This window comes from Papio anubis, chromosome 1 (genome assembly GCF_008728515.1).
Source record: "Papio anubis isolate 15944 chromosome 1, Panubis1.0, whole genome shotgun sequence".
Lineage (NCBI taxonomy): Eukaryota > Metazoa > Chordata > Mammalia > Primates > Cercopithecidae > Papio > Papio anubis.
The window spans coordinates 83,014,110-83,036,408 of NC_044976.1; the positions used below are offsets into that span (position 1 = coordinate 83,014,110).

At 37.3% G+C, this 22,299-nt stretch overlaps 1 protein-coding gene across 8 annotated transcripts in view; it reads right to left on the reverse strand.

Moving 5' to 3' along the window:
- SSX2IP (SSX family member 2 interacting protein) overlaps positions 1 to 22,299 on the reverse strand; it is a 47,619-nt gene that overhangs the window by 5,070 nt on the left and 20,250 nt on the right. For 7 of the 8 annotated variants that reach the window (XR_649921.4, XR_001906485.3, XR_649919.4 and 4 more), the window contains 10 exons: positions 21,714 to 21,926; positions 18,176 to 18,286; positions 16,484 to 16,619; positions 14,245 to 14,320; positions 13,988 to 14,165; positions 10,084 to 10,234; positions 8,095 to 8,231; positions 7,579 to 7,752; positions 3,497 to 3,611; positions 1,979 to 2,144 (listed from right to left, as the gene is read on the reverse strand). Coding sequence is in view for 5 of the 8 variants with exons in the window: in XM_003892121.4 (XP_003892170.1) it covers positions 1,979 to 2,144; positions 3,497 to 3,611; positions 7,579 to 7,752; positions 8,095 to 8,231; positions 10,084 to 10,234; positions 13,988 to 14,165; positions 14,245 to 14,320; positions 16,484 to 16,619; positions 18,176 to 18,286; positions 21,714 to 21,926 (1,457 nt within the window). In the remaining 3 variants the exon portion in view is untranslated. The remainder of the gene's footprint in view (positions 1 to 1,978; positions 2,145 to 3,496; positions 3,612 to 7,578; positions 7,753 to 8,094; positions 8,232 to 10,083; positions 10,235 to 13,987; positions 14,166 to 14,244; positions 14,321 to 16,483; positions 16,620 to 18,175; positions 18,287 to 21,713; positions 21,927 to 22,299) is intronic. The other variant, XM_009211984.4, reaches the window with a different exon arrangement.

A 22,299-nucleotide genomic window follows, 5' to 3' on the forward strand; every position in this document is an offset into this window, starting at 1 on the left:
CAAAAAAAAGCATGTTTATATTTGTGTACATATATTTTTATTTTTATGCTCACTAAATGTTTACAATGAACTAGGTACTGCTTTTAAGTACTTTACATATACTAACACTTAACTTGCAACACCCTATGATTTAGGTACTAAATGCTGAACTTTATTAAACATAAAACAAGGTCTTCAAGAGATATTTGTCAAATATTTCACAACTAAAAACAATGATATAAAAAGCTAAATATGTAAAATATATAAAAACAACTGAGACAACTATGTTATGCTATCTCTTAGATATAAAATGCATTACTTGTCAATGGTGGCTAGAATTTGCATCTGTGTCTATACAGATAGTTCTGATTGGTCAAATTTGGAAGTTTGATTAACATTCTATGTAAGAAAATACTATGAGCTTACACATTATCTTTTGATTGTAAAATAAACAAACTTTCACTTCCCATATTCAATTCATCTACTGGTCTAACTTCAAAATAGGTCCCAAATTCAAGCATTTCTACCTTTACATTATGACCCTAGTCCAAATTACCATTGTCTTTTCGTTCCCACTCCAATAGTGCCTCCTAACTGGATTTCCTGGTTTCTATTAGACTCCTACAATCTGTTTTCGACATTATAAAACAGTACTCTTTTTCACTCTCTTAAAACTAATGTTTTTTCTATTCCCCTTAGAACAATATTTGACCTACAAATGCACACTAAAATATTCTGTAAATAAAATCCCAGATGTGTTGGGGGTGGGGTGGAGACAGCGAGCAGAGTGGGATTATGTATGAACAATATTGATCATGAGTTAATAATTGTTGAACCTGCGTCATAGGTACACATGGGTTCATGATTTTATCCTCTCTGTATTTGTGCGTATTTGAACTTTTACATCTCTCCATCCTCATCTCACACCTCTAGGTCTTGGTCAGCACTGCAAATGAATGAGGTGTGTCCCACCTCAGGGTCTCTACACTTGCCTAGAGTGCTCTTACCTAGCTCTTTTTCATCCCCTCTAACATTTACTTGGAGTCCTAATCCCCGCACCTCTTAAAAGTCAACTACAACTTATAGTGTGTCCTCCTCCTCCTTTTAAAAGCTTCCTTTCTTGTTTTAAACTCCATCTATTTCATAATTCTTGGCCCAAGGGCCAGCTGGCTTCTTCAACCCTTAGTTCCACTCCAGTCTCTTAACACAGGCCGAGTTTGCTTCAAGCTCTGACTGTTTTCCAAGGCCATTGTCTCCTCCTTTTAATTAAGAGCAAAGAGATTGCCACCATACTTTCTAACTTACCCCTCTGACCTTTTCTATTCCTCTCTATCTTACTAGGAATGGTCTACATGCTTTCTCTACTTCGTTTAAAATTAATCTTGGAATTGGCGCTGAAGCAGAGTATTGGTATTATTTTAGAAAATGATATAGTAACTTGAGATAGAGGAAAATACCAAAATGTAGTAATTAAGAGCAAAATATGGGTTTCCCAGGGTGGAGAGCCACGTTTTTTCACACTGTCATCCTTGGGCACAGATTTTATCACTCAATATGAACAGGCATTTCTCAGTTCTTTGCCCTTCAACAACAATAAAATGGGCATGCCAGAAAAAAATGTTAAGATATGTACTCTACAAAAACTGTCAAAACAATATCCATCTATTTAATACAATTAAAGTACTCAAAATATTAATTCCTATAATTAAGATTATGTTCTAAATTATATCTTAAATGTGAAATAAAAAGACACACATCACATGATTTACCTCCAAGAGGACAAGGAACAGATCTACCTGTTCACCATTGTATTCCCAGCATCTAGCACAGTGTCTTTATATACTGGACACTCAATATTTGTAGAATGAATAAATCATCTACTAAATTCCTCTCCAAAATCTCTATTGTTCCTAATACTACAGACACACCACCTTCTCCTCAGCAGTGCAACTTTACCAATTTTTAGAAATATGTGAAAAGATCACCTATAGACAAATACCTATGTTCAGATACGCAGGAACGTGTCTGGCAAAAGTCTGAAGTGGAAGGTGAAGCCGGAAGAGATTTAGTAAGTTTAGACATGCAAACTGGAGACCCATTAGATACATTGTGAGGCTTCTTTTGCGGCTGCCTCGAGTGCACTATAAGATTGTCCCGATCAGAACCTGTTGTAAAACAAGGAAGGGAAAAGGCAGTACATACAGTGAGGCATTAAATATAGTGAAGGTAAATCATCAGGATGATTCATCTGCAGTTCTGAGTGAGGTAAGAAATAGAACAAATTCAAATTAATATCATTAATCTTGCTATCTTTGTTGCATAGTCCACATGTTTCAAAGGATTTTTTTTTTTTCTTTTTTTTTTGAGATGGAGTCTTGCTCTGTCACCCAGGCTGGAGTGCAGTGGTGCGATCTTGCCTCACCACAAGCTCCACCTCCCGGGTTCACGCCATTCTCCTGCCTCAGTCTGTAGCTGGGACTACAGGTGCCCGCCACCATACCAGGTTAATTTTTCTGTATTTTTAGTAGAGACAGGATTTTACTGTGTTAGCCAGGATGGTCTCGATCTCCTGACTTCGTGATCTGCCCGCCTCGGCTTCCCAAAGTGCTGGGATTACAGGCGTGAGCCACCACACCCAGCCAAAAGGATCTAGTTTTAAAAATATTTCTAGGCTGGGTGGGGTGGCTCACACTTGTAATCCTAGCACTTTGGGAAGCTGAGGTGGAATGACTGCTTAAGCCAGGAGTTCGAGATCAGCCTGGGAAGTATAGTGAAAGTTTGTCTCTACAAAAACTTTTTTAAAATTACCTGAGTACGGTGGTGTGTGCTTATAGTCTCAGCTACTCAGGAGGCTGAGGCAAGGAGGATTGCCTAAGCCCAGGACGTTGAGGCTGCAGTGAGCCGAGATGCACTCTAGCCTGGGTGACAGAGCAAGACTCCATTTTGAAAAAAAAATTCTAGATGTAAATTTTCAAAAACTTCACATTATTACAAACTCACAACAAAAGTCACTTTGGGTATGCACAGTCCCCCTCTCATCCTCACTTTGACTACAGTAAATAAAATATTAAAGTTGATTTTTAGGCCAGGTGCAGTGGCTCATGCCTATAATCCCAGCACTTTGGAAGGTTGAGATGGGTGGATCACCTGAGGTCAGGAGGTCAAAACCAGCTTGGCCAATACGGTGAAAACCCATTTCTACTAAAAATACAAAAATTAGCCGAGCGTGGTGGGCACACACCTGTAATCCCAGCTACTCAGGAGGCTGAGACAGGATAATTGCATGAACCCGGAAGGCAGAGGTTGCAGTGAGCTGAGGTCACGCCACTGCACTCCAACAGAGCAAGACTCCATCTCAAAAAATAAATAAATAAATAAAATAAAGTTGACTTTTAGTTATAATTAGAGAGCTCTAATTGGTGATTTCCAAAGTTCTGTATTAATAGTACATAATATTTTGTAATATGTAAATAACTTTATATGCAAGTTCAAATTAAAGAGTTTATAAAGTACTCACTTCCTGAGAAGGCACTGAAAAGTTTCACATTTTCTGAGTTCTGGTGGTCAAAGGTAGTCATATTTAAAAACTGCTGCTTTAACCAACTGGCTCTTTCTTCTTCAAATGCCTTTCTCTACCATAACAAACCAAAGGAATAATGATCAATATTTCAATGTCCACACAGTTGCCATTTCACACGATTGCTCTAGCTATCTGTATTTGCTCTCTGGCTATCTATAGATACTTCTTATGTCAAATGAGTTAACCTAAAAAAACTAAGAATAATTTTGGCTCTCGTCTGTAATCCTAGTATTTTGGGAGGCTGAGGGTTGGTGGAGCACTTGAGCTGAGGAGTTCCAGACCAGCCTGGGCAACACGGCAAAACCCTGTCTCTACACAAAATACAAACATTAGCTGGGCATGGGGCACAGGACTACAGTCTCAGCTACTTGGGAGGCTGAGGAGGGAGGATGGCTAGAGCCAGGGAAGTTGAAGCTGCAGTGAGCCAAGATAGCGCCACTGCACTCCAGCCTGGGTGACACAGCAAGACCCTATCTCAAAAAAAAAAAAAAAGCCGGGCGCAGTGGCTCATGCCTGTAATCCCAGCACTTTGGGGGGACAAGATGGGCGAATCACAAGGTCAGGAGTTTGAGACCAGCCTGACCAACATGGTGAAACTCCATCTCTACTAAAAATACAAAATTTAGCCAGGCATGGTGGCGCGCACCTGTAATCCTAGCTACTCAGGAGGCTGAGGCAGGAGAATCACTTGAATCCAGGAGGCAGAGGTTGCAGTGAGCTGAGATCGCGCCCCTGCACTCCAGCCTGGGCGACACAGCGAGGCTCTGTCTCAAAAAGCAAAACAAAGCTGGGCATGGTGGCTCACGCCTGTAATCCCAGCACTTTGGGAGGCTGAGGTGAGTAGATCACTACTAAAAATACATAAAAAAAAAAAAAAATTAGCTGGACGTGATGGCGGGCGCCTGTAGTCCCAGCTACTCCGGAGGCTGAGGCAGGAGAATGGCGTGAACCCGGCAGACGGAGCTCACAGTGAGCCGAGATCACGCCACTGCACAATCCATCACAAAGCAAGACTCCATCACAAAAAAAAAAAGCAAAACAAAACAAAAAAAAACTAAGAAAAATTTCACTTAAGAAAAAATTACATTTAAAAAATAGAAATTCATGTTTCACCTACTAAACCAACCATCACTGTCTTCATATCAATTTTAAGTTCACACGAACAATGCAAAAAATGGAATAGAATATTAGCCTAACTTTTGAACATACAAAACATTACGAAGTTACAAACAAAAGAAAAACATTCTATATTGTAAATTAGTCACTTGAAAAAAAGGACCTATGACTTCATCAAGCATTTCTCTCATCCTCCAGCCATCTACCAGTACTGGTAGCCACCACCACTAAACCACAAGAGGGCATATGCAAATTATGTCAAACCTCCCCCTTCTGAACAGCTGATGAATCCTAAACTAAATTCTCCATCAGCCCTCAGGTCTTGCATGCCTCCCTCCTATCCCTCACTATGCACACCATCCCAGTGACCAGACGGAGAAAGATTCTCATGCAGGGAAAGGCACCTGGCAACTGGGAGCAATATGCAAAGCATCAAGAGTATCTGTTGGAGTACTGTGGGGGATATGGGCTCGGAAACAGGTAGGACACAATGCTGGTGCACATGTTGTTCCCTGAAGATAGCTACTGATGAAACAGACATTTAGACTGGAACTGAGGAAATCCATGTCAGCTACTTAAAACAAGCAACACACAATCTTTCATTCATAAATATTGATACAGAATTATGCATCACCAAACATTTGAGAAAACTAGTAATAGAAAAAAGGTCAAGATAAATAGAAAACTGACCATGGATAACAGATAATTCAAGAGATGAAATAAATCTTTAAAAAAAAGTAACACATATTATCAGACAGATTAATAAACATCTGTAAAATATCATCACACTATATAAAGAAAAGCAAAAATTAGGGACATTAGAAAATTTTAAAGATAAATTCTGAAACAAAAACTTAGTGGCTAAAGCAAATAATAAAACTGACCCTGAAAGGCCAGTTTCGTGATCTCTAAGATAAAGGTAAGAGAATATTCCAGAATTGAGAACAAAAGTCAACCTGTAGATATATATTCAGAAGGCCAAATGCGTTTCTAACAAAAGTTTCAGAACACAGAGAAGTCAAAGGAAAAAATAAAGATGAAAATTTCCCTAAATTAAAGAAATACAGAATCTTTAGGCTGAAAGGAACTCTCCAGACATATCCCGGTAAAATGTCTAAACTTTAAAAAAATACCCAAGCTTCCACAGAGGGAAACAGAAAACAAAACACAGATATCTACAAAGTAACACAGGTATATTACAATCAGGCTTCTCATCAGTAAAACTAAACACTAGGAGAAAGAGAATAATTCAAAGTTTTGAGGGAAAAAAATGTAATCTAAATTCTACACCCAGTCAAACCAATCATGTATGAATATATTTTTGAATATTCCAGAATTCAGAATGTTTATAGCTCATGCACTATTTATAAAAAAAAATTACTCAAGAAGGTAATACAGCAAATTGAATAGAAACCCAAGAAGGACAGTAACATGAGATATAAGAAACACGGCAGCTGAATCTGATTCAGGAAATCACAAAGGAAGCTACAGAGAAAGTCAAAGAATTCACTAGATAGTGATATATCTCTCTGGGTGGCAAAGTCTTAACAATACAGAGTATTTTCTGTGTCAAAACATATTTGGTTATAGAATTATATTTACATAATTGTAATGTTATCAATTTTCTTTCCTGGTTTTCCAACTTTGAAGTCTCAAGTTTAGACAAAGTACTTATACCTGGATTGTACTGAAGGACAAACTATAAATGTGATAACAATGAAAAATAGTATCACAAACAAAAACTGCAAAGTAGGGGAGCAAGAGAGGTAGAACAAGAGTAACTACAAGAATGTCCTCAGCTTTCACTGCAGGGATGAACTGACACTGACTAAAGTTGAACAAACATGAAATGAAATGGAAGCTTCACATTATTTCCTTAAAGCAAAAAAAAAAGGCAATCAGAAGAACAAAAGGAACAACATTATGAAGACAGATGTGAATGAGGAAGGGTGTAGGCAGGAGATACAATAAGGACACAGAATTCCTTATCTTTCATAGCAGAGAATCAATAAACTGATAAAGAAGAAAACTTGAAATACATTAAAAGTTAAAATAGTACTTCCTACAAGAATTTCCAACAGATACTTTTAACAAAAGTTACCTCTAAGGACTGAAACTGGGGATGGGAAAGGAGGAGACTTTCTCACTTTGTAGCTTTTTTTATGAGTTTTGTTGATTTCTTTTAACTATAGTCAGACATTACTGCTACAATTTTTGAGGGGGGAATATGTTAGAAGACACATTGCTAAGTAAAAAAAGCAAGCTACATGGAGAAACCCTGTCTCTACTAAACATACAAAATAGGCCGGGTGTGGTGGCGCACGCCTGTAATCCCAGCTACTCAGGAAGGCTGAGGCAGGAGAATCACCTGAACCCGGGAGGCAGAGGTTGCGGTGAGCCGAGATCGCGCCATTGCACTCCGGCCTGGGCAACAAGAGCAAAACTCCGTCTCAAAAAAAAAAAGCAAGCTGTAGAGTGTATATATAACAACAGCAGACTGGGGAGAAGAGAACTTAATTTTTTTATTATACTTCCTTTTTAAACAGCAACGCAGTCTTGGTTGCACTGTCTTCTGACACCACACCTACTGACAGTGGATGAATGATGGATACCAAAAGAGATTTCTTGTGGAAATCTCTTAGCAGGAGAAAGCCAATCTGAAAGGAGTAATAAATGCTTATAGCCTTTTTTTTTTTTTTTAGTTCAGTTCTCAAATCTGGTAAGGGGAAATAATCCCATTCTATATGCTCAGCCTCCCTTTCATTTCAAATTATTTATGAGGTCACCAGTAAATATTTTAGAAAATAAGTAAATAGCAAGAAACCAAAGTAGACCTTAGAAGCATTCTACTAAGGCCCACCCACCTCCAGTATTTTCAAAAGCACTACCATTATTTAAAATACCTCCAATCCCAGGCGAATAGCGGCTTCTGTAAAGCTTCGTCTTTCTCTCTCAAAATTCTTTTTCTGCTCTTTAAAAAGCGACCATTCTTCTTTGAGGCGTTCCTTTTCTTCCAACAAATAACAGTCTCGTAATAGTGAAGTGGTATCATCATCACATGCAGTAGCGAGCTGCTGCTATTAAAATTTAAAACATAGTAAGTTCCTGAGGGGCCCTGCAACACTCCAACAACTTGAAATGAAAGCAAAGGAAGGCGGGTCAAACTTCAGGGCAGGAATAGAAATTATTAAGAATCCAAAATTCAAACGAGAATTCCCATTTCCCAAAAGCTACAACCCCAACTAGCAAAGTATGGAATATTTAAGGAATGGTACACAACGTATGTGTTAGCAGGAAACGTAGACTAGAAAACTGTCAAATACCAGGGCCTTATGAAATAAAGGAATACAAATCTGCTAAGGTTCAGCACAATTCTGGCTTTTCATGGAGAACAGTTTTACAAGGTAATTCATATTCACCTGCAAAAGCTGTTGCTGAGTTTTAATCATTTCTTTACACTGCTGAATTTCTAACTCAAGTTTTTCAGTTTCTTGTTCGTGGTCTTGTCGTGAGATTACATCTTCATCATTAAAACCTTCCAGGTGTACCTTTGAAACTAAGACAAAATCAGTAAGTTGACATAGGTTTTATAGCCACCATTTAGTTTACAGTGTTTTTACACATATCGTTAAAACAAGGGCTCTCAGAACTTTTATCTTTCTGGAATTTTATAGGTTTTCTAAAAAGTAGTTATGTCCTTTGGCTTTTTAAAATTTCATAAGCTATAACAAAATTACATTTATATTATTTTAACATTATAAAAAATTTTTAAGCAGCACAGCAACTACAGGAGTTCATGACAATTATATATTTGTACAATTTTAAGACTAAATGACATGCTTACAAATGGAGCTCTACTGCCAACATTTAATTTGTAATCTATATTTATTCAAGATTATGTCCTAATTAAAAACAGACAAAATGGCCATATTCAGAGAAGAGAAAAATAAAATCATTATGTTTTTGTTGACACTGCTTCAAAGATCAATGACGTGTCACAAATCTTGCTCTCATATATTAAATTCAACAAACACGAAGTCCAAACACACTTGCTATTTGCTAATAGACAGCACTGATTCAAATGAACAAAATCTCGAGTATATTCATTTTGGTGTTGTAATAATAATTTTGCTGATTGCTCTTTACTACTTAACACAATGGCATTGAGTTCATATTTTGACAATTTAAATTTTTTCCTTAAATAGGCTTCATTTACTGAGCAGAAATCTTCATTTTCCTAATTTAAAAGCAAACTTTACCAAGTAGAAAATATTAAGAATATATTCATCAATGTAGAGCTATGTATAAGGAAAAAGAATAATGTCTGAAATAATAAAGTGAAAAAAGCACACTAAACAAAAATATAGGTGATATTCAATTTTTAAAAATTTTTAAAAAATAAGTATCTTGCAAATCCATAGAGGAAAGTCTAGAAAAATATGCACCAAACTGTTAAGTGTTATATGTACGGAATGGAGACCTGGATATTCTACTTTATACACTTCCAAATTAATATTTTGCATTAAACATCTATTATTTTAAAAATAATTTTAAGTGAATTACTAGGAACACAGTAATCTGCAAGCATCTAGAAATAAGCAAAAAGTTCCTATCTATACTATGATAAATATTTCTTGATTTTTTGAGAGTCAGTAAAAGAGACTCTGTTTTCTCTCTTTTTTGGGGGGGGAACAGGTGGTGTGTGGTTACATGAATAAGATCTTTGGTGGTGATTTCTGAGATTTTGGTGCACCCATCACCCAAGCAGTATACACCATATCCAACGTGTAGTCTTTTATCCTGACTCAGTTATCTTTATTCGATTATATACTGCATCCAGAGCAGATGGATCCATGATGTCCTCTTTTCAAACATTCACTCTGAGACCAAAGTGTATTTTTCTCAGTGAGGTTCAAACCTCACATCTAAATGTATGTAAAATCTCAGCTGTGCACTGTGGCTTACACCTGTAATCCGGACACTTTGGGGAGGCCAAGGCAGGTGAATCACTTGAGGCCAGGAGTTCAAGATGAGCCTGGCCAACACAGCGAAACCCCATCTCCACTAAAAACACACCAAAAAATTAGCTGGCTGTGATGTGCGCCTATAGTCCTAGCTGCTCAGGAGGCTGAGGCAGGAGAAATCACTTGAACCTGGGAGGCAGAGGTTACAGTGAGCCGAGATCGCACCACTACACTCCAGCCTGGGTGACAGAGCAAGGTTCTGTGTCAGAAAGTAAAATAAAATAAAATGAAAAAATAAATGTATGCAAAATCTTGCTTTCAAACCACCAAACTGAAGTATAGTACTTTAGCTCTGAGCCTACAGATGTAGCTTTCTAAGTGACTGAAAATCAACACCTTACCAAATGTCACAACTCACTTTACATGCAGAGAAGCAGTGGTTACCTTGGTTATCAAGTTTTTCTACATGACTTTTCAAAATTCTCCACTGTTTTCTGATGCTGTTTGTAAGCTGCTCTCTCACAGTTTCACAGGAAAGGTCCCACATACTCTCTCTGCTCAGTTCCCCGGCATCTTCTTCAACATCAGAAATAACCTACAAGTGGAGAGAGATGAAGAGGAAAGGCTACCACGTTACAATGGCTTTAGATGCTCAGGCAAGTAGTCTTCAGTTTGATTTCCAGAGGGAGCCGCATCCGAAGCATTTCTGTGCTGTGTCTTATGCACATATGACCCAGTATTTAACATAAATGTCTTGGGAAAAAAAAAAAAAGACAGAGACTCCTAAATTCAGCTCTCTCTAAACCTGAATTTGAATCCAAATACAGTTAATGACAAGAGTCATGAAGCTGTCTGAGGAGGTATCAATACCTGTCTAATGTGTTGGATGTTTTCACACGTTATTTAACCCTCAGCTCATTACAATGTAGGAAAACTGAGGCTTAGAGAAGCAGCATTACAACTAAGAGGCAGAACTGATACTTGACATTAGATCAACTTGTTTCTAATCCTAGGCTGCTTAAAGAAATGCATTTGTGAAATAATCTCTGAAGTATTTAATAGAAGCAACTGTTAATTCTATTTTCCTCATGTACTTTTGTATACAACTGGAGATATTTTTCTTTGTATTCTGCCAAAACACAAAATCATAAAGAAGTAGCAAACTTTACTGATATATGATCATACAGAATCAAAGCAGGATAAAGAACATGGGGAAACAATACTAAAATGGATATAAGTCATAATAACCCACATCTACATAAAGTAGTTCTAATTTGTCATTAATATTCAGGAAGGTAGAAAGATATGCTTCACTAATTTGAACAATAAAAATCTTGCTGGGGTAAAAAGGAAGATAAAAGCTGAAAAGAAAGAAGGGCTGATTCGACTGCTCTCACATAGAGATCAGCAGGATGAGGGAGCAACTGACTCTGAAGAACTCAGTAGTTGAGGTCAGCAACGGCTAGTAGAGGTCAGGGATTCGGAGGCAGAGCAGACAGGGGAATGGCCCAAGATCCGGCTCATGGTGATTCTAGCCCCTTCCAATCCTCAAAAGCTACTTGCCAGTAACTGTTCCAAGGAAGCACAACTTGTCTTCTGAACATTTTAAAGCCTATTAGAATACTACGAATCTGTTAGAAAAATTATTGGCCAGGCGCAGTGGCTCACACCTGTATGTAATCCCAGCACTTTGGGAGGCCGAGGCAGGCAGATCACAAGATCAAGAGATCGAGACCATCCTGGCCAACATGGTGAAACCCTGTCTCTACTAAAAATACAAAAATTAGCTGGGCGTGGTGTTACATGCCTGTAGTCCCAGCTACTCAGGAGGCTGAGGCAGGAGAATCGCTTGAACCCGGGAGGTGGAGGTTGCAGTGAGCCAAGATGGCACCACTGCACTCCAGCCTGGCGACAGAGCGAGACTCCATCTCAAAAAAAGAAAAATGAGTAATTATCGCACATTTCTCAGATTGAACAGAACTCTGTAACCACAAAATGAAAATAAAAAATTTGGCTGGGCACAGTGGCTCACACCTGTAATTCCAACACTTTGTTAAGGCCAAGGTGGGATGACTGTTTAAGCCCAGGAGTTCAAGACCAGCCTGGGCAACAAGACCCTGCCTCTAAAAAACCAAAAAACAAAACAACAAACTCATTTTACCTGAATTTTCGGTATATGTTTTAGCTACAAGTAAGTAGGTCAAATAATAAATGAAACCTGGATGCTACCTAGGCATTCCAACATTACATCTTATTTCTCTTGCTATAATGCTTCAAAAATCTTTCCCTACAAAAATGAAAGAGAAAAGGGAGCTAGAAAAATGGATCTTTTAAAACTAGAAAATATATTCAAGAGATCGTTGTTAGTCCACTTAAACATCTGAATTATGAAGAATTATACAAGATACTACCCACTGGCTGAGTAATGGGGGTGAGGAAGGTTTAATCACTGGAGAAAGATCTCCCTGATTTACCACATACTTTTGCTGACTGACATCTGGTGATGAGACGTTAAGGTTGGACCAAAAACTGAAGACGCTGCAGGAGTAACGGACACTATGCTAACCTTTAAGAAGTATTAGTGAATGTTAAGAATTGACTAGAAGTGACAGAGTTTGAGATAAAAAGGTTAACTACATATAAGAGGTCAAGCAGGCCTCAAAATGGAGAATGTAAAAGATATTCGGGAATTCAAGACCAACCTGACCAACATGGAGAAATCCCATCTCTACTAAAAATACAAAATTGGCTGGGTGTGGTGGTGCATGCCTGTAATCCCAGCTACTTCGGAGGCTGCAGCAGGAGAATCGCTTGAACCCGGGAGGTGGAGATTGCAGTGAGCTCAGATGGTGCCACTGCACTCCAGCCTGGGCAACAAGAGCAAAACTCCATCTCAAAAAGGCCTGGCGCGGTGGCTCACGCCTGTAATCCTAGGACTTTAGGAGGCCGAGAAGGGCGGATCACAGGGTCAGGAGATTGAGACCATCCTGGCCAACATGGTGAAACCCCGTCTCTACTAACACTAACACACACACACACACACACACACACACACACACACACACACACGCCAGGCGTGGTGGCGGGTGCCTGTAGTCCCAGCTACTTGGGAGGCTGATGCAGGGGAATCACTTGAACCCGGGAGGCAGAGCTTGCAGTGAGCCAAGATTGTGCCACTGCACTCCAGCCTGGTGACAGAGCAAGACTTTGTCTCTTAAAAAAAAAAAAAAAAATTCAAGTAATATTTTTTAAAAAAATGTTAAGGAATAAAAAAGAAAAGGTAAGTGCTGGGATGGGTTTATCAGCTGGACTGATATGTGATACCACAAAATAATCCTCAAATACAGGTTTAAAAAGTAAGTTCTGGTACCTTGCTGTTTGTTAACTAGCATTTTCCATCAACATTATTTTCAGATTTTAATTACTAATGTGAACTTGCTGAAACCTAAGATTTTAACTTATATGTAAAGCAATTAAGTAAAATGAACTTTTCACCATTATGTGATTTTTTTTTCAGACCTCTGCATGTATTACTCCCGTTCTCTGGAATGCTTTCTCCATGTTTTTTTTTTTTTTTAACCTCAAAAATACTTATTTTCTAAGAAGCAGTGAAAATGTCACTTTCTCTGTGATGCCTTGATTGCCATAATTGTTCTGCACACTGCACCACCTTATTACAGCACCCAATAATGTAATAATCACGTCTCCACATCTGTCTCTCCCAAAAAGAGCTTCTTGAGGGAAAAAGTCAAAATCTTTTTAGCCTTTCCTTTCCAGAGACTAGAACATAAAGAACACTCAATAAATTTAGGAACTGATTATTTGGTTCCCAAAGTTAACGAAAGTTTCACTCTGTGAAAAGTAGAGTACTTAATACTAAAACAACTGAAAGGATATTTGACACAGTGGTTATGATCGTGAGCTTTGGAGCAAGGCAAACTTGGATTCAAACCCCAGCACTCTCACGTGTGATACTGGGCTACTAAGTATTATGCCTTAGTTTCCTTATCTATAAAATGGGGATATTTATAGTATCTAAATCATCAAATTATACGAAATAATCTCATATGTTACAAGGAATATTATAAAATGAGACAATGCTCATAAAGCACTTCTTACAGTGTATACATGTATTAATTTCCTGGAAAATCATCTGCAGCATTTTTCAGGGAATGTCTGAAAACATATAGGCACAGTCTTTTTGGTTGTCACGGTAACTGAAAGTAGCATAGCAGTGAGTGTCCTATTCAAAATACCAATAGTGTCCCCATTGGGAATGCCTATCACATGTTTTAATGATTCTTATTAGCAATCTGAAGACTACATTAGAGAGGAAAGAGCCACTTACAGTTCCTGTACTATCATCTACTCTTTCTCTAGGTTTCTTCTTTTGGGGAGAAAGAAGGGAAATCATTTCCTTTTTCATCTGTTGAAGAACCTTCTTAAGTTCAGCATTTTCCATTAGGATTTGTTTCTGACGATATTCATAATCATTCAAGAGAATTTTATACATTTCATCTTCATTCCTGAGAAAGAAACTGTCAGTATGAAAATGCAGGATAGAAGGAAGTCTGATTACATTTATCAATTTAAACTGGACTTTACCTGGCTTCAGTTTTACCAGTCCTCCAGGAGCCTCTTTTTCCATCAGCTCTCCCAACATAATTCAAAATGTCCATAGCTACAAACAGGAACACAGAACATTAATTCTTACCATACATGCTTAAGCGTCTAAAACTCTAATGCACTCTATACACATAAATGGTGAAAGTGAACCTGGTATATAGGTTAGGATTTAGGCTTAAACAGCCTAATTTTCGAGTTTCTAGTACTACACTTGGAAGCAATGAGATCTCGGCACATTATTTAACTGCTAAGCCTGTTTCTTCTTGGACACTGGGAATAACAAAAGTATCTACCAAAGAGTTGTGAAGACAAAGAAATAACTGTTAAAGCACCCAACACTGTAGAGTGAACACAGTATCTGGCGCATGGTAAGTACATAATAAATGTTACTTTATCATTATTAATTTCATTATCAGGGTTGGCTGATAATGGCCCACAGGCTGGCTGCCTGATTTTGTAAATAAAGCTTTATGGGAACACAGCCACATCTACTTGTTTACATACTGCCTATGGCTACTTTTCCTGTTACAATGGCAGAGATAAGTAGGTGCAACAAGTAAGTTGTAGATCCCATAAAACTGAAAATGTTTACTATATGCATCTATACAGAAAAAGTTTGCCATGCCCCGTTAACATTAACATCTTCAACTTCATCAAAGGAGTCAAAGTCCCTGGTAGTAGTAATATCTTCTGCCGCAGGTGGACATGGAAACATTTGGCATAAGAAGGAAATAAGAGTAAATTATTGTAATCTTAGAGTTAAAAAAATCATTATGAAACTGTCACTTCTGATTGGACCAGGAAACAGTTAGGCCCCTATAATGGAAGAGCTCTGTTTCCAGAACTAAATCCTTAATAAACTTCTCTGTGTTACATTTTATACTTTCAGCATTTCGGCTGGGCGCGGTGGCTCACGCCTGTAATCCCAGCACTTTGGGAGGCCGAGGCGGGTGGATCACGAGGTCAGGAGATCGAGACCAAGGTGAAACCCGTCTCTACTAAAAACAGAAAAAATTAGCCGGGCATGGTGGCAGGCGCCTGTAGTCCCAGCTACTCTGGAGGCTGAGGCAGGAGAATGGCGTGAACCCAGGGTGCGGAGCTTGCAGTGAGAGCAAGACTCCATCTCAAAAAATAATAATAATAATAAAATTTTAAAAATTTCAAAAAATACTTTCAGCATTTCATCCTGCTTTTTAATTGTTTTTCCTTCATGAATGAACATGAGGCTAACTAACCTTAAAAACCAATGATTCTCCAAATGAGTAAGATTAACTCAGGATACCTAAAGCTTTCCAATCTTAACTGCATATTACTGAATCTTCATTTCTATTTTTCAATAATTTAAAAAATAAAGTATTCGGCTACCTCCAACAGCTCTGCTGTAGAATGACAGTGATGCAGTCAACACTAAACTGCTTGCTGACAGCAGGCAGAGTGTACCACATGACAGCCTGAAACGTATGCTCATCGTCTGTTTTTCAAATCTAAGGTAAGACAGTTTAGGGGTGTCATGGTATAATGTATGTTAGAGGACTACCTATGGTCACTTGGAAACCACTCTTCAATAAATAAATACACACTTCTTGTGTCTCGTATTTATACCAGGCCAGCAAAACTGTATTGTAAAGATCTACTTTCATATTTCTTCACTTTTTAATTTACACTATCTACTTGAAATTATCCACATATTTGGATGAAATGGTTTAATGTTTTGAAAAAGCCTACTATTAGCAAAAAAGTATACCTTAGACACACACACATGCCTAACTTTCAAAGTCCATCGTTTTGACTAGTTTCTCCAAAAATGCACAGCTAAACTTATTTAAAGGAACTCAAACTGACATGAACGATTTGGTCTGATGATAAATTTTATGAGGTTTACTCTATTTTGACACTCAGAAACTGACCCTGATTTTTAATATTATCAGTTCTTTGATATGGAAAATTAGAATGTCCTCTGGCTTAGTTTTTCTCTATGGATTAATTCTACACTGGTCATGTTAAAAAACACATGCAATTAAATAAAGCAAGGCAAAATGACTTATTTTCCACGAACCAGCTGTCTAAATTTTTTATATAAACCACCACCACCGAAAAGCAATTGTATAAAGCATGAAAATAACATTTCACGAGTTACTGTGTTCAATCCTTTTACAATTATTTCTAAGCATAGTATTAGCTAATTTATTCCCTTAGCTGATCTTTGCCAGCTGTTTACCTATTTTCTTATCTTTCTTGTTCATAACAAGTTGATGTAGACGTTCCTTCAGTTTATTATATTCACGCTCTTTTCTCTTCATATCATGATTATACTGAGTAGCTCGACTTGCAATGATATTTTGTAATTTTTGTACCTGAAAAAGGCATTTGCTATTATAAGCCCAGTTACAATTCACAAATTCAAAAGAGAAAAATCCTAAAATTCATCTCCCCATATAGGTTTTAAAATCCTAGGATGATTCTTCCTTATTTGTAACCAGTAGAAACCACTTTTTAAAATATTATATGAATCATATAAAGCTTAATTCTTAAATTTCTAGAAGTGCTAATTTTCTGAATTATCTCCTGTACCTTTTACCTTACATATAGATTCTGAATATTTAAAAACCAGATACTCTTATGGAAGTATTAAAATGATTAAAGCTTCATCTGAGATAAACTGAATTCATCTGATCATTTTAAGTGAACTCCTTGTATTACTGACTTAAAAATCACTTATACTTTTTGTTAATCTGTGACAAAGTGAATTAAGCCTGTGGCACATGGCAGCAGGTAAGCAGGCTCATTTTTCTAATTAAAAACAATTCTCAAATAAGAGTAAGTCCAAACAGCAGAATAATCCAGTCCAAATATTTGCTGAGTATGTATTACGTGCCAGACACTGCTGTTCAAAGTTCAGATCAATTACAGTTTCTCAGGCAGCTCCTGATAGAGTATGTCCTATTCTTTTATAAAGCCATTCCCAATCCCTGCTAGGGATTAACATGATTAACTTAATCCCTACTGAAGATGAACTGTATTCAAACCGTTTAAATGTAATCAACAGATCTAGGTCAGAATTGTCTGTGAACTCAAGGAAACATGTATAAGCAACCTTACAGTTTAAATACTAATTACCTACTTATTAAATATACTACTAAATAAACAAATATGGTAAAACAAATCTATCTAAACCACTCCAGAGTTCTTTAAAGAAATACACTCCTCAGAAGTCTTTAATTATAGTTCAAACAACATAAAACACTGAAACTATTATATTTTTATAGTTATTAAATGGTCAGAGGTCATACTTTAGAGCAATAAAAACATAATGGTTTCTTCCTACAAAAATGAAAAAATAGTATTTTGAAATGCATTCGTGCTATAGGTCCAAGTAACCACTAAAGTAGAAATTAGAATTCTGCTAAGTAACCACTAAAGCAGAAATTAGAATTGTATCTTTTGTGTCAGAAATTAGATTTTTAATGTGAACTGCTTCTGTGCCCATTTAATGAAGAAACTGCTTGACTAGATGAACAACGTCAGTATTTAAGACAGTGCATGCAAGAAGGGGCACCTCGGCTACCACGTACAGGTACAGCAGAGAATAAAAGATCTGCATTTAAAGCACTGTTGTGCCTAAGAAAAAGTGACAGTGAACATGAGTCCAGGAAGGGCAGTCCAAGACGCTGGCTGTTACCAGCTATGAACTAATATCTAAGCCAAATGGATCCAGTGGTGGCGGGGGCTGTGGTGGAGAGGGTTCCTGACCTTCCAGTTAAATACTATACACAAAGGTCTACCATACCAATTCGGGGAGATGAATAAATGGTTCTTTCTTTTTTCAAGTAAAGTGGTTCTTATGGTCATCTCATATTACAAAGAAAACAAAAATTCACTTAAACTTCATCTGCAGTAACTGACAACTCACCTCATCTTTCTCATTCTTTAGTAGCTGATGCAAATTCCTGTTCTTACATTGTAACTGTCTATCTCTTTCCTGAAGCCCAATCATTTCCCTCCTGGAAGTTTCCAGTTGTTCCTAAAACATTTACATGCAATTCTGATTAAAATTAACAAAGGATTTAGAATAACTGAATCCTTAAAAGATCAGTAACAAGAAGTTACACATCCTACTGTTTATTAGTCAAAATCAAATGTTAGTGGCACGTGAAATGTTTATTTAAAGGAATTATTACAAAGCACACTATAAAATTATAACATTTAAATTTACACATCAAATTTTAATTTACATATCAAATTTTTTACATATATAAAAAAGTGCTTCAAAATGGATCCCTGGAAAGAGCATCACTCCCATGATGCTGCCCCTGAATATTTTTAAAGTTTATTTTTAATACTTTTTAACACTTCTATACCACATTTTTTAAGATCTCCTCAAGTACAGCAATGTCATCATTCTTCGAGAGTGTACTTGGCTTTGAAAAAGAAGCAAAAGTGATTTGGAGCTACGTCTGAAGAAAAAGATGGGTGACCAAGCAAAGTGGCAACATGTCGAGTCACAGAAATGGGACTTCTGTGTGACACCACTTCTCCCTGCAGGTGGTAAAGTCTCTGAAGGTACTTCCCAGAGAGGAATGGCAGCAAATCCAGAATTAGTATGAGACAAGATGCTCCTTTTCAACTTACTGCATTTCCTGAGGAACTGTGCCAACTTCTGCATGAGGCCACCCATACGGAATATTTTTTAAATTGTACTAATATTTTTATAAAATTTAAAAGCCAATCAAGTTATGTCATAACCGACCATAAATAATAACTTGCACAATTTCTGTAAGAACAGATCTCAAGAAGATACAGAAAATGTAGGAGTATAACCTGGATAACTAAGGTTGTCAATTTTTGGCACCCGTTTTTTGAATGTGTAAAACTTACTATTACTGCTAGGACAGATTAGTTGGCATGATATAACTTACAGGCACTAGGCCAGGTGATACGTAGCATATACGTCAAATCAGAAATTCGCTCCGCGTGATGATCAACACTTTACCTGAACTCAGCATCACCCCTGAACATCCGCATGCACCCCTCCTTCCTTTCTCAGTGAACCACATCACCATCCTCAGTAACTCAAGGCAGAGACCTGAATGGGGTCTTGAATTCATGACTCCTATTCTCCAAATTCAATTTTTCATAAAATCCTACCCATTCTACTTCCTAAGTGTTCATCAGATCTCAATCTTACTATCCCCATTAGCACTACCTTAGTTCAAGTCCAAGACCTCAGCAAAGGGTCGCTAACAGGCATCCTTATCACTAGGGCTTTCGAGCCCCCTAACTCCATCCCAAATACAAGTCTGCAATTCCCCTATAATTTCTCCACCCCACTGCCAGAATATTTACACATTATCTTCCTCCTGTTTACAACTCCTCAGTGCTTCACTGTTTTCGTACAATTCCTTTTATACCATCTGGAGACAAGGCTCCAGTTTTACCTCATACCACTCTTCATACCCATCACATACCCATTGCGCCCCAACAGAGATATTTGTGGTTCCTCTAAAGTGCAGTGATCTCATGCTGCTACACATTTATACAAGTCATATACTCTGCCTAGAATGACATTTCCAAACACTAGCAAATTTCTACTCATTCTTCCAATCTCAGATCAGGCGTTACCTCTCCGTGAAGCCTTCCCTTGCTTCCTACCCCAAGAACAATTAATGAAGCAAACAGTTATGTTTCAATATGTCTCCTTTCCCTGGACTGCAATCTCCTCGTGAACTAAGACTGGGGTTTCACTCAGCTTTGAAACTCAGTGCCTAGCACATACGCAATACATTTTTGTTCAACAAGTTGAATTAATCATATGCTAGATCTAGAAACTTTTCCAGATAGATTAGCAACTTTCCCCACTGAATACACATTTCTGTCCATAGTTGACTCAAAATAACAAGATTCTGGCCTAGGTCAAATCCCATATTAGAAGACATCCTGAAGAAACAGTCTCTGCTCTGGGTAGTCCTAATAAATGGGACCACTCCTTGAAGGAAAGGCTCAATAGCCTCAGATCACCAACATATCATAATGATTTACTAGCTACTTATAAGACACATGGCCAAGGGTTACAACCTCTGGATCAGCCCAATCCTTAATAAGACCTTCCATAGGTCTCTCTGATCTGGATTAAGGTAGCATCCATAACTCATAACCTTTTCACAAGCCTGGGGGGCACCAACTACCCTTTCCAATCTACCACAGTTTCCCCAAGAGACATAGCTGGATCATCTCTACCCCTTAGGAATATAGGATGCACGAAAGCCTAAAAACATTACTGCGAGAAAACACACTTTTATCATTGTGTATGAACCAAGAAGACAACATAAGACAGCACTATCAATGACAGGCTGGTAGGCACAGGTGCTCATAAAGAGCGAAGATGTCTCTAAACCAATCCCCAAGTGTTTCTAGTGTTCCCATGTAGGCCAACTCTATGCCACATCATCACGGCACATTTCCTGCTACGGGATTTTTAAATATTCTATAGAGAGGTCCTATTATTCCCTCACAGAGCTCAAAGATTCAAGATCCTGAGTGGGTTTTTTTATTGTTTTCTTAGACAGCGTGCGGTGGGGGAGGATGTACACAAAGAAAAACAAGGAAAAGTAAAGGGGCATGGACCAACAGATGAAAAACTAAAAGGAAGCTGATCATCTGACAGTATACAAATGCAAAGGCTTTGATTTTCACAAATAACAAAACCCAATATAGAATAGTATATTTATGAAAAAATTTGACTTGATTTATATTACATCCTTAATAATATACAACTGTAAGTCCCGACCACACCATGATTTTGAACACCTTGTTCCCTTCTCCCTGAATAAACATTTTTAAAATACAAATGAAAACATAAAAGGAAGAAAAAGAAAGAAACCAAAACAGAAACCAGTATCAAATATTCTACATTTTAAAGTTAGTAGGTTCAATGGTCCTGTGAAAAATACTTCCTTTTTTTTTTAAGAGAAAAGCAAGTTTACTAAGGAATTTTCTATAGTCTTTTCCAGAGACCCAAGGCTTCTAAGAGAAGTTATCTAGTCTGCTTTAACTATTGAGCCTTAGCTCATGTGGCATCATAGATGCCTCAATAATATTTTTCTTGGAATTAACTTGTGCAGCCTCTTACAATAAGACTTTTAAATGAAGCATATACTTTCTTAACCAAGATTGGATGACAGAATCGTTATTTTATTTTCCCAGAGCACAGAATATTTCCTAACTTTTTACAGATTCAGCAAGTCATTAAACACCTCAAAAAATTAATGTCATCAATATACTGTAGGTATTAGGAAGCAGATGTGTGCAAATTATAAGTTGACTTTTATTTACCTGTTTAAAAGAAAACCCTAAAGCTTAAGAAAACCCTGAAATATTTAATAAAGTCAGTAAAAATTTATAGTATTCAATTATATAATTATGGCATCAAAATACAGATACACAATTTCTACCTTAAGTTTTGAGTAGCAGCTCTGTAGATGGTCCATATCACTTCCCAGCTTCAAATTCTGTGTCTCCACATTTTCCTGAGCTAGAAGGTTCTTCCGCTGAAGCACAAGCAGCTCATTCATACAATTTAAAACAGCTACTATATTTAACTCTCTCTTTGTCTCTTTACCTTTGGATTCTTCATATAATGAAGGAAAACCAAAAGTAGTCAATTCCTGGTAGGAGAAAATGTTTTCTTAAAGTTGGTTACAGTTGAGGAGATACAGGTCAGAGGATATCTAACTTTCAGTTAGATAGGAAGAGTAAGTTCAATAGATCTATTGCATGACACGGTGACCTCAGCTAATAACTACGTACTATATTCCCGAAATTGCTGAGAGAGTAAATTCTACCACAAAAAATGATGTAAGTATTTGAGGTATGCGCACTGTGCCATTTCACAATGTGTATTCTGAAACATCATGTTGTACATGACAAATATATATATAAGTTTTGTCAATTAAAAATTAAAAATATATGTGAATTATTTTAAAGGGTTGGTTACTGGACAACTTAGTAAAAGAAAAAATCAAAAGATAGAAATCTTTT